Genomic DNA, 12,571 nt, shown 5'->3' with positions numbered 1-12,571 from the left:
GCTGTTCACGCAAGTTTTGGATGCTGGAGGCCCAGTTATCAGTGGGACATCTTCCTTTCTCCCCAAATGGCTAGATCGCAGGAGCCATGGAGCTGTCTGTCCAATAGATTTCTTTATTGTTAGACTTTTTCAATATTTCAGTAAATAACATACACGGTGAATCTCCAGGGGAAGTCTTTGCAATCTGTTTGACCAATAAACCCTTGACCCCCACTTAGAGCTTGCTATGGTCTCAGTGTTTGTATTTCCCAAAATTCAAATGTTGAAACCAAGTCTCCAATGCGAGTGTATATGGATGTGGGGTCTTCTGGGAAGTAATTACATGATGAGGACAAAGTCCCCACGAGTGGGATTAGTGCCCTTATAAGGAGGCACCAGAGACTTCCCTCCATGCTTCCAACATCTGAGGCTGCAGCAGAGATGGCCAGCTGTGAACCGGAAAGTGCGCCCTCGCCAGACACAGAATCTGCTGATTTATACGCTGCCCAGTCCATGGTATTTTGTTACATCAGGTCAAATGGACTAAAGCAGAGTTTACTGACCCACACTTCCTAAAGATTAGTCATTTTTTTTATAAGTGGAAACAGATTTCTTTCTTTTTAAAAAATTCTGTGAGAGGATATATACACTTGCCAGAGAGAGAGAAAGAAAAGGGAGTAAAGAACCACCCGCCCCCCGCCTGTGGGGAATGGTCATGCCACAATCCCTTTTTCATTTTGCTTTCCTTTTGGGATTTTGAGCATGAACACACATATGCCTAGTGTGTTTTTCAAGCCACTGGGTCCAGTACTTGAACTGTGCAGTCGGCCATGTGGGATCCATATACCTTAACCATAAAGGCATGGCCTGGCTCTAGAATTGTTTCTTCCTAAGATTTCAAAGATGTAAACATTCAGTCAGTGCTATTCAGATTTACTGTGCATATGAAACACCTACAGACCTTATTAAAATGTAGGTCCTGGTTCTCAAAAGAAGTCTGAGAGTCTGCAAGTCTGAGAGAGCTCCCAGGTAATACCAGTGCTCCTGGTCCACACACAATGCTTTGGTGGAAAAAAAAAAAAAGGATTTTTGTTGTTGTTGTTGTTGTTGTTGGAGATTTTTGCTATAGGGTGTGCGTGTTTGCCAGACAGAGAGACAGAGAGACAGAAAGCGAGAAAACAACCCAAGGAGGGATGGTCACATCGCAATCCCTTCTCTTCCCTTCTCCTCTTGGGATCTTGGGCATGCACGCAACACGCGCCTGGCATGAGTTTAAGTCACTGGGTCCGGGACTCGAACCGTGATCGACTACATGGGAGTCCAGCAACATAGCCATTACACTAACTGCTAGTCCCCCCCCAAAAAAAAAACAAGATTTTTGATGAAAGCCTTCTATATTGGCGCCAGTAGATGGAATAATGGTTATGTCGCTGGACTCGCACATGGCCAATTGTGGTTCCAAACTTTTGGTTCTTTTCAGTTTTGTCTACATAATAGAATCAACTGAAAATATTTTTTTGAAATACTGATCCCAGCCTCTCCCCCAACCCCTACCTAAGAATCTGAGAGGGAGGTTATTTTTTAAAAGCTGCCAGGGTGACTCTATTGTGCATCAGTATTGGGAAGGACTATTAGTTATTCTGCATAATATCTGCATAATATTTGCCAGGAAATAGCATATATGACAAGTAATAGCTAAAGGCATACATGTATAGTCAGCAACCATATCACTAAAATATTTAGGTGACAGCATCAATCAGTGGTTTAAACACTTAGTTTGAGGGACCAGCAGTTAGCGTAATGGCTATGTCACTGGACTCCCACGTAGTTGACCGCGGTTTGAGTCCCGGACCCGTGGCTTAAACTCACGCCGGGCGCGTGTGCATGTGTGCCCAAGATCCCGAGAGGAGAATGGAGGAGAAGGGATTGTGGCGTGGCCGTCCCACCTTGGGGGTGATTTCTCGCTTTCTGTCTCTCTGTCTCTCTCTGTCTGGCAAGCGCACACCCCCTAAAGCAAAAACCCCCCAAAAAAAAAAAAAAAAATACTCAGCTTGAGGCCAGTAGATGGCGTATTGGTAATGTCACTGGACTCACACATGGTTGTCCATGGTTTGAATCCCAGACCTGATGTCTTGAAAATCACACCAGGCATATGTGCATGCCTGCCCAAAATCTGGGAAGAGAATGGAGAATGGATTGCAACGTGGCCATCTCCCCTGGGGGGTGAGTTCTCACTTTCCCTCTTACTGTCTCTGTCTCTGTTAAGCATATGCACCCTAAGACAAAAATCTCAAAAGAAAAAAACATTAGCTTGACTTCTTGCTCAAAAATAAGAATAACAAAAAAAACCGATTTGGGCTCAAAAAGTCAGAAACACTACAGTCAGTGGAATTTTGAAAATAAACTCATGAGATCACAAATATAACTAGTGACTTAAAAGTCTCCGGACCAGACCAGGGACCAGCAAGTGGTGTGGAGGTTAAGGCGCTGGACATTATCACATGGTTGACCACGGTTAGAGTCCCAGACCTGGCAGCTTGCTTTCTCACTTTCCCTCACGCGCACTCTCTCTCACTCTGTCCCTTTCTAGCCAAACCAAAATAAATAAATAAAGTTAAATAATAAAATAATTATGTATAAAAAAAGAAAACACATTGTTTAAATTAATATTAAATACTATAAAAACTTCCATATGCCCAAAATTCTTTCTTCTTACCTGCCTGTTGGAAAACCAGAATTTCCGCTCATGGTATGCTGATAAGTAGAGAGCATACATCATACCACTAGTAACTGCTGCCAGACAGCCAACGAAAATCTTTGCGAAGCGCTGAAATAGCACATCTGAAAAAGCATATGAGAAGTAACCAAAAGGCATTTTGAAAACTGCATTTTAACTGAATGGTCAACTGCCCCAAAACCCATAACCCCAAACTGATCACAAGAAAAACATTAGACTCAATAAAGGAGCATCCTACAATATATCTACCAATACCCCTCAAAACTCTCAAGGTCATTAAAAAACAAGGAAACCCTGACAAACTGACAAAGTGAAAATAAATAAATAAATAAAGTCTAAAGAGCCATGACAATTCAATGTAATGTGGGATCCAGGATGGGATCCTGGAAAAGAAAAAGGGTATTAGTTAAAAACTAAAGAAATCTGGGACCAGCAGTTAGCGTAATGGCTATGTCACTGGACTCCCATGTAGTCGACTGCAGTTCGCGTCCCGGACCCGGTGGCTTAAAACTCACGCCGGGCGCATGTGCGCACGTGTCCAAGATCCCAAGAGGAGAATGGAGGAGAAGGGATTGCAGCATGGCCATCCCCGCCGGGGAGTGATTTCTCGCTTTCTTTCTCTTTGTCTCTGTCTGTCTGGCGAGCGCACGCGCCCTATAACAAAAAAACCTCTCAAAAAAACTAAGGAAATCTTGGGGAGCAGCAGGTGGGGTGGTGGTTAGGGTGCTGGACACTCCCACATGGCCAACCATGGTTCAAATCCCAGACCTGGTGGCTTGCTTTCTCACTTTCCCTCTCTCTGTCTCTGGTCAAATTAAAATAAATGAATGACTAAATAAAATAATTCTTTAAAAAAAAACAACAACAACTAAGGAAATCTGAATAAAGTATGGACTTTAGGTAAAAATCCAGTGTATCAATACTGGTTCATTAATTGTAACAAATAGACCATACTGAGCTAAATGTTAACCATAAGGGAAATTGTGCGTCAAATGGTGTAATATGAGAATTCTGTACTATCTGCTCAAGTTTTCTATTAATCTAAAATGATTTTAAGGGGACCAGCAGTTGGCATAATGGCTATGTCACTGGACTCCCATGTAGTTGACCATAGTTCAAGTCCTGGATCCCAATGGCTTAAACTCAAACTAGGCATGTGTGCATGTGTACCCAAGATCCTAAGAGGACAATGGAGGAGATGGGATTTTGGCATAGTCATCTCCCCTGGGCAGTGATTTTTTGCTTTCTGTCTGTCTTTCTGGCAAGCGTGCACACCCTATAGCAAAAACCTCTCCCAAAAAATATAAAATAGAATGGTTTTAAAACTTAAAAGTCTGGGGCCGGCAGTTGGCGTGATGGCTATGTTACTAGACTCCCACGTAGTCGACCACGGTTTGAGTCCTGAACCCGGTAGTTTAAACACACGCTGGGCATGTGTGCGTGTCCACTCAAGATCCCGAGAGGAGAATGGAGGAGAAGGAATTGCAGCGTGGCCATCCCCGGGGTGGGGGACAGGTGATTTTTTGCTTTCTGTCTCTCTGGTGAGCACACGTACCTTATAGCAAAAAGCTCTCAAAAAAAAAAGTCTAGGGGACCAGCAGTTAGCATAATGGCTATGTCGCTGGACTCCCACGTAGTCGACCGCGGTTCGCTTCCCGGACCCGGTGGGTTAAAACTCATGCCGGATGGGTGTGCGTGCGTGCCCAAGATCCCGAGAGGTGAATGGAGGAGAAGGGACTGCGGCGTGACCATCCCCCCTGGGGGATGATTTCTCGCTTTCTGTCTCTCTGTCTCTCTCTGTCTGTCTGGCGAGCACACGCACCCTATAGCGAAAAACCTCTCCTAAATAAATAAATAAATAAATAAATAAATAAATAAATCACTACTCTAGAGACTAGCAGATGGTATAATGGTTACACGGCTGGACTCCCATGTAGTCGACCGCAGTTCGACTCAAAACTCACATCGGGTATGTGTGTGTGTATGCCCAGAATCTGAGAGGAGAAAAGAGGAAAAGGGATTGCACCATGGCCATGCCCTGGTGGGTGATTTCTTGCTTTCTGACTGTCTCTGACTCTCTGGAAAGTGCACATACCCTAGAGCAAAAATCTCTCTCTAAAAAAATAATAACCACTCTATTAGCTGCTGTAACAAAGTCCCCCAAAATATCAGAGGTTTACAAAAGGAAGGTTATTTCTCATTCATGTTACTTATGGATTGAGGGTCAGCGGTCACTCTGTTCTAGGATTCAGGTTAGCTCTGGCTTTTCTCCTTGTACCTTTTGAGTTCCAGGACAGAGGCAGTCCCAATTTGGGACATGCTGTTCTCAAAACAGAAAAAAATAAAATAAAAAAAAAACACAAGAAAGCACACAGAGGTTCTGCTGAGAACTTGTACACTGCTATTTCTACTCACATTCCTTTGGCCCTGGCAAGTTATGTCACAATCCTGACAGTGTGGTAGAGAAGGAAACTCTGCCTGAGAGAGGCAGTCAAATCACACAGCAATGGAAAGGCATGTACAATTCACTTCTGGAGAAGGGAGAAAACCAGCTATCTATCCCTAGTCACAAATATTCTCTTCTCTCTCAAAGTAAAACATACTTATTCCTTTTTAGGAAAGAATCTAAGAACAGGTTACTCAGCCTGTTTCCTACCTAATGATGGGGTTCATCTGGTACTTTAAGATCTAAAGAGTGGGCCAGCAAGTGGCATGGTCGGTAAAGGTGCTAGACTTCCAAATAGCCAAGCATGATTCAAGTCCCAGACCTGGCAACATGAAAATCATCCCAGGTGTGTGTGCATGTGTGTCCAAAATCCCAAGAGGAGAAGAGAGAAAGGACTGCAGCATGGCCATCCCCCTTGGGGGATGATTTCTCACTTTCTCTCTCACTATCTCTGCCTCTCTCCAGTAAGCACACATACCCTATGGCAAAATAAAACAAACAAAACAAAACAAAAAAAACCAACAAATGAGTTAGAGTCCTTGTCACCTAGGCTGCAAGTTCTTTTACCAGAATGCTCTCTCAGAGCTTAACCAGGGGGCCAAATGGTGGCACAGCAGTAAAATGTGACACTCCGTGAGGCTCACATGGGAGGACCCTGGGTCTGTGTTCGGCGCCTTCCCTGGATGCACGGGGCATGTATGGGTCTATGATCCAGGACTGGTTGAGGCTAGGAGTGGACCAAGGCATCAAGATCCTATTAGGGTGCTAGCTCTCTTTTTCACTAATGCAAAAAATAAATAAAAGAGACCCCCCCGAGAAAATCACAAACAAACAAAAACACTAGCAATTCTTCTCCTAGCCATTTACCTAAAAGAAATGAAAACGTCTACAAAGATGGTAGTCATATTTATAACTAAATATTAAATAAACAACCCAAATGTCTCACCATAGGAGAAAGAATAAACACTATAGTGTAGTCAAACCATGGCCTATAAATAAGCAATAAAAAGGAAGGAACTACAGATATCCACAACATTGATGAATCTCAAATGATTATATTTTTTTAAAGAATATTATTATTATTTTTTTTTTTGGAGAAGTTTTTTTTGCTATAGGGCGCATGTACTCATCAGAGAGACAGAGAGACAGAAAGCAAGAAATCACCCCCCCAGGGAGGATGGTCACGCCGCAATCCCTTCTCCTCCATTCTCCTCTCGGGATCTTGGGCACGCACGCCCGGGGTGTTTAAGCCACTGGGTCCGGGACTCGACCGGCAGTTGATTACATGGGAGTCCGGCGATACAGCCATTACGCCAACTGCTGGTCCCGAGAATTATTAATTTTATTTATCTTTGTTTTTATCACTTTTTAATTTTTTTCTGATTTTTTAAAAATTTATTTTATTTCTGAATTTGGTACAGGGCACTGCAAATTCACCAGACAGAGAGACAGAAAGAGAAATAAAGTGAGAAAGTAAGCCACCAGCTCCAGAACTTGAACTGTAGTTGGCCACGTGAGAGTCCAGCACCTTAACCACCACACCACCTGCTGGTCCATCAAATGATGATATTTTTAAAGGATAACACACTGAGCTGAATGAAAGAATACACACACCACAGAATGTTGTATGATTCCATTTACACCAAAGTTCTTGAAAATGTAACATTAATCATTCGTTAGTTTTTTAATTTTTTATTTATCCATTAATTTATTTGTATATCTATTTAATTTGACTAGAGAGGGATAGAGTGAGTGAGAGAGAGAGAAAGAGTGAGAAAGCAAGCCACCAGGTCTGGGACTCAAACTGTGGTCGGCCATGTGGGAGTCCAGTGCCCCAACCACCATGCTGGCCCCAATCATTCGTCAGGGTTTTTTTTCAATATTTTTAAAAACAATTACTTAATTTTATTTATTTATTTATATTTCTTAATTTGACCAGAGAGGGACAGAGTGAGAGAGAGAGAGAAAGTGAGAAAGCAAGCCGCCAGGTTCAGGACTTGAACCACAGTCAGTCATGTGGGAGTCCAGTGCCCCTAACCACCATGCCACTTGTCAGCCTCTCATTTGTCAGTTTTAAATATCAGAACAGTGGTTGTCTTCTGTGCAGGGGTAAAACAAAATCAACTGGAAAAGGGTACAAGGACACTTTCTGGGATAATGAAAACATTCTGTAGTTTGTTTAAGCTATATTTAAATGTCGAAATTCATTTTATTAAACATCTAAGATTCTGCAAATTAACTGTACGTTAAAAAACTTAAATCACTCATTTCTACATTAAAAAAGCAAAATTTTGTCAGATTTTACCCACTTAAAGTCAGTCAGCTCCATGTTCCAACAACTATTCCCACAATTTTTTTCTAGATATGCTTCTCTAGTAGGCTTCCTTATGCACAGTGCCAGCTTATCAAACGTTTGTAGACAACTCCCCATAGTTTTTTCCCCCTAAATGCTGTGTTTAGTAAGAGTTACCTTAATTCATTCTTCAATTTTAGCAAATTGCATAGCAACCAAGGCATTTGTTTGATCAATGCCCTGAAGACTCATCTTAATCAGACTTTTTATTCAAGTATTTCTTGATTTTTATCTTTTATTGGTTGAAAAAGATACAGAGCTCTAACTTCAACAGTACAATTCTCAGAAATCTCAGATTCTCTACTTTCCTTTTCACTTTTGCTTGCCAACAGTCCAATTCTGTTCTAAACTCATCTCTCCTGTAGCCAAATGCAGCTGATAAAAACCAAGGCACTCTAGTAACATCCTGTTTTGTAAACTGGTTACCTAAAACAAAGTATTAAAATTGCAACTAGTCTCGAGCCAGCAGGTGGCATGGTGGTTAAAGGTGCTGGATTCCAACATGGCAGACTGCAGTTCAGGTCTGGGACCTGGTGACTTGACATTTCTTGCTTTCCCTTTCTGTTTCTCTCTGTTCAAAGATTTAAAAAAGAAAAAAAGTAATAATAACAAATAGAATTAAATAAACTAGACACAAGGAACAATATTACCAAATGTTTTCCCTCTGAACAATATGTGTATTCATTTTTCTAGCTTCCAATAGTATTCTCAATGCCAGCCCCTGAACTAGATCTGTAGATGATCCACTGTCACAAGAAAAGCAAGTACCAAATAGCAGGTGTCCTTCAGGACACACGAAGCTACACCAGCCAACCTATGGCCATGCATGTAAGAGTAACTAGAAATAAGTATTTGTCCTAAGACAGGGAGATTTAGGGGTTGTTCTATAACAAAACTTAATGAAAGCTGACCACATACTTAACCTCAAAATATGTTCATACATTTAAAATATTAACATATATTTTCTAACGTAAGTATTTTTATAGTAGCACAAAAACTCCAAATCTGACTTACATTTTGTTGGTCTCTCAGGAATTACAGTGTCAGTGATTTTCTCTTCTTTGGCAGATTCCTTATTTCCTGAAGGCTTTGGCTTTTTTCTTTGGCGCAGTTCTACAGTTGGTCCTTAAAACAGTTGAGATATTATTGTAATGATATATCAAATTGTTCTAACCTGCATTTTGAGCAGATTAACCTTTAGAAATTGAAGCAAAAGTCACACAGACCAATAAGCAGCACAGACAGCTTTTCTCGAAATTATTTTAGCACCCCCAACAAAACTATATTTTGGAGTTTAAAAAAAAAAAGACATATAAGCTCTATCACCCATTTGTGTTTGGTTTTTTGGAAAGGTTTTTGCTATAGGGTGCATGCGACAGAGAGAGACAGAGAGATAGAAGTCACGCCGCAATCCCTTCTCCTCCATTCTCCTCACAGGATCTTGGGCACGCACGCACATGTGCCTGGCGTGAGTTTAAGCCACTGGGTTCGGTACTTGAACAGCGGTCGACGACATGGGAGTTCAGTGACATAGCCATTATGCTAAATGCTGGTCCCACCCATTTGTTTTCAAAGTCCTTTTTGTTTGTGCTAAAGGGCCTGTGCGTTCACCAGAGAAGAGAGACAGAGAGAAAGAGAAAGAGAGAAATCATCCCCCTGGGAGGATGACCATACAGTAATCCCTTGTCCTCATTCTCCTCTCGAGATTCTGGGCATGCACACACATGCACCCATGATTTTCAGGCTGCTGAATCTGAGGCTGGAATAGCACAGCCAGCTTGTGAGATCCAGCCACCTTAACTCCACGTCACCTGCTGGCTCTGAAAGTCCTATTGATAAATCATCAACCTCTTCCCCTGAGAGATGCTACTTTCAAAATAGCCCAAAATATGTAAACTCTTTTCCAGAATGATTAATTGGAAGACAAAATATTATATACCTTATTATTCTAGTCACCTAAGAATATGAAACGCATCCTTTATGAATTAAGAATTTTTATAACTCAAAATATATAACACATTGGGACCAGCAGATGGCGAAATGGTTACATCGCTGGACTCCCATGTAGTCAACTGATGTTCAAATCCCAGACTCAGTGTCTTAAAACGCTGGGTGCATGTGTGTGTGTGCCTAAGATCCCGAGAGGAGAATGGAGAAGGATTACAGAGTGGCTATCCCCCCTGGAAGGTTACTTCTCACTTTCTGTCTCTCTGTCTCTGTCTGGTGAGCGCATGAGCCTATAGTAAAAATCTCTCTTAAAAAAAAAAAATGTATATATATATACACACACATACACACACACATATATATAATACATTGACCATAAAACTATACTTCTTTTTAAAAATTATTTTATTTACCTTTATTTATTGTTATTTTCCAATTTTACCAGAGAGAGACAGAGAGAGAGGGAGGGGAAGAGAGAAAGCAAGCCACCAGTTTCAAGACTTCAACCACAGTTGGCCAAATGGGAGACCAGCGCCTTTAACCACCACGTCACCTGTAAGCCTAAGAACTATGTGTCATTTTTAGAAAAATCCTGAAAGTTCTGTAGAGTTTCAGTCTTATAATATCACTAGCATTTTACAATCTTTTTTCTTTTTTTTGGAGAGGTATTTTTTGCTATAGGACGCATGCGCTCGCCGGACAGAGACAGACAGAGACAGAAAGTGAGAAATCACTCCCCTAGGGAGTGCAATCCCTTCTCCTCCGTTCTCCTCTCGGGATCTTGGGCATGCACGCACATGTGCCCGGCATGAGTCGGCGCGAACCGCGGTCGACTACAGGGGAGTCCAGCGACATAGCCATTACGACAACTGCTGGTCCCACATTGTACAATCTTATGCTAGATCTAAGGGTTAGAAAATAGGCTGAACCTATAAAGATCCCAATTAACACATATGATAAACTCTCTGAAAAATTTCCCAATATTAGAATACCTTTTCTTTCTACCTCCAGTTAAAAAATGTAATGCAGGGGGCCAGGCACATGGCATGGTGGTTAAGAGAGCTGGATTCCCACATGGCCAACCACCACGGTTCAAGTCCTGGACCTGGTGGCATGCTTTCTCACTATCACTCTCCCTCTCTCTGGTAAAATGGAATACTACTACTAATACTAAATAAAAATAAATTAGTATTGGGGACCAGCAGGAGGCATGGTGGTTAAGGCGCTGGGTGCTCCCACATGGCTGACCACAGTTCAAGTCCTGGACCTGGTGGCTTGCTCTCTCACCTTCTCTTTCTCTTTCTGTGTATCTCTCTAGTCAAATTAAAAATGAATGAATGAATGAATAAAATTAAATAAATAATTTAAAACAAATAATAAAAAATAAATAAATTAGTATACATTTTTAAAATGTAATGCAGAAATTACTTCCAAACCAGTATACTAAATTCAGAATTAAAAATTTACTATATAGAATTTAATTACTTTTCCTCCCTAGAATTAATTATCTTATGGGGTAAATGACTATAGTTTTAGTAGAGAGTCCTTGTCAATTTATGGTGGTACAACAATTTATCTCTTCCTCATAGTAGTGAATGAGTGTTCTTTTCTCTTAGTAATGACTTTAGGCAATGAAATTTGAGTCTAAAAAAAGGTGTCAAAAAATAAATGAGAGTTGGGAACCAGCAGTTAGCACAATGGCTATGTCACTGGACTCCCACATAGTCAACCGCGGTTCGCGTCCAGGACCCGGTGGCTTAAAACTCATGCCAGGCGCGTGTGCATGCGTGCCCAAGATCCCAAGAGGAGAATGGAGGAGAAGGGATTGCAGCGTGACCATCCCCCCTGGGAGGTGATTTCTCGCTTTCTGTCTCTATGTCTCTGTCTATCTGGCGAGCACACGCGCCCTATAGCAAAAACCTCTCCAAAAAAAAAAAGAAATGAGAATCAAGTACTGGCATGGAGGCTAAGGCACTGGATCCTACATGGCCAGCTGCATGGTTTGTGAGTCCTATACCCAGTGGCTTGAAAATCACACCAGGCACATGGACATGCGAGCCCAAAACCCCAAGAGAAGACTGGAGGGGAAGGGACTGCAATGTGGCTATCTCCCAGGGGAGTGATTTCTCTTTCCCCCTCTCTCTGTGTCTGTCTGTCTGGCAAGCACATATGCCCTAGAGCAATAACATTTAAAAAAAAAAAAAAAGAGAGAGAGAATGAGTCAATAAGTCATTCGCTATTGATGTTAATCAGATAAATGGGTTTTCTAGCTTTACTGGAAATGAATAATATAAATAAATCTATTTTAAAATAGTTTCACAGCAAATTTATATATTGGCTAAAATATCTTTAAACACTGGCATGGTGAGAAAAAAACTGCATTTAGTGGATTTGACATGATTAGTCTAAGTTTTACTCATTTCTTTCTTTTTTTTTTTTTTTGAGAGATTTTTTGCTATACAGTGCATGTGCTTGTGGGAGAGACAGAAAGTGAGAAATCACTTTCTGAGGGCGTGGCCACAGAAAAATCCCTCCTCCTCCATTCTCCCTTTGGGATCTTGGGCACATGCGCGCACACACACACCCAGTAGGCGTTTCAAGCTGCCAGGTCCAGGACTTGAACTGCATTTGACCATGTGTGGGAGTCCAGTGTCTTAACTACTACGCCACTCACTTTTTTTTAAGGTTTTTTTCCATCAGTCAAGTGCACTTGTCAAAGAAAGAAAGATAGTGAGACACAAAGTGAGAAATTACCCCCTAGGGAGAATAGCCACACCACCATCCCTTCTCTTACAATGTCTTCCCTCCTAGGATTTTGGACACATAGGCATGACATTGGCGTGTTTTTCAAGCTATACGGACTAGGCCTTGTGCAGTAGGGCTTATGGGATCCAGCCACCTTAACCATCATACCACGGGCTGGCCCCAGACACACATGTAAATTTTACAAAATGGTACTGTCTGTTAATGGGTTCCACATCATGTCTCTTCAAGTGTAATTGTAACCTAAAATAATTTCTCATTTTGAATGATATGTATTAAAGATTTTCATTATTGTGGTATTAACTTTTTTTTGTTTCTTAGTTTTCGATATGGTGTGTGCACTCTC

The 12,571-nt window shown here is 41.5% G+C and overlaps 1 protein-coding gene across 1 annotated transcript in view; it reads right to left on the bottom strand.

Annotated features, from left to right (window-relative positions):
• Positions 1-12,571, bottom strand: part of DPY19L4 (dpy-19 like 4) — an 81,579-nt gene that overhangs the window by 67,268 nt on the left and 1,740 nt on the right. Inside the window, exons 2-3 of the mRNA XM_006161317.3 lie at positions 8,530-8,640; positions 2,696-2,820 (exon numbers count right to left, since the gene is read on the bottom strand). Of these exons, the coding sequence (XP_006161379.1) occupies positions 2,696-2,820; positions 8,530-8,640 (236 nt within the window). The remainder of the gene's footprint in view (positions 1-2,695; positions 2,821-8,529; positions 8,641-12,571) is intronic.

The sequence above is a fragment of the Tupaia chinensis genome, unplaced genomic scaffold, assembly GCF_000334495.1.
Source record: "Tupaia chinensis unplaced genomic scaffold, TupChi_1.0 Scaffold138407_1, whole genome shotgun sequence".
Classification (NCBI taxonomy): domain Eukaryota; kingdom Metazoa; phylum Chordata; class Mammalia; order Scandentia; family Tupaiidae; genus Tupaia; species Tupaia belangeri.
Note: the sequence above shows the minus strand (reverse complement) of the source record. Positions and strands in the feature narration are given on the sequence as shown.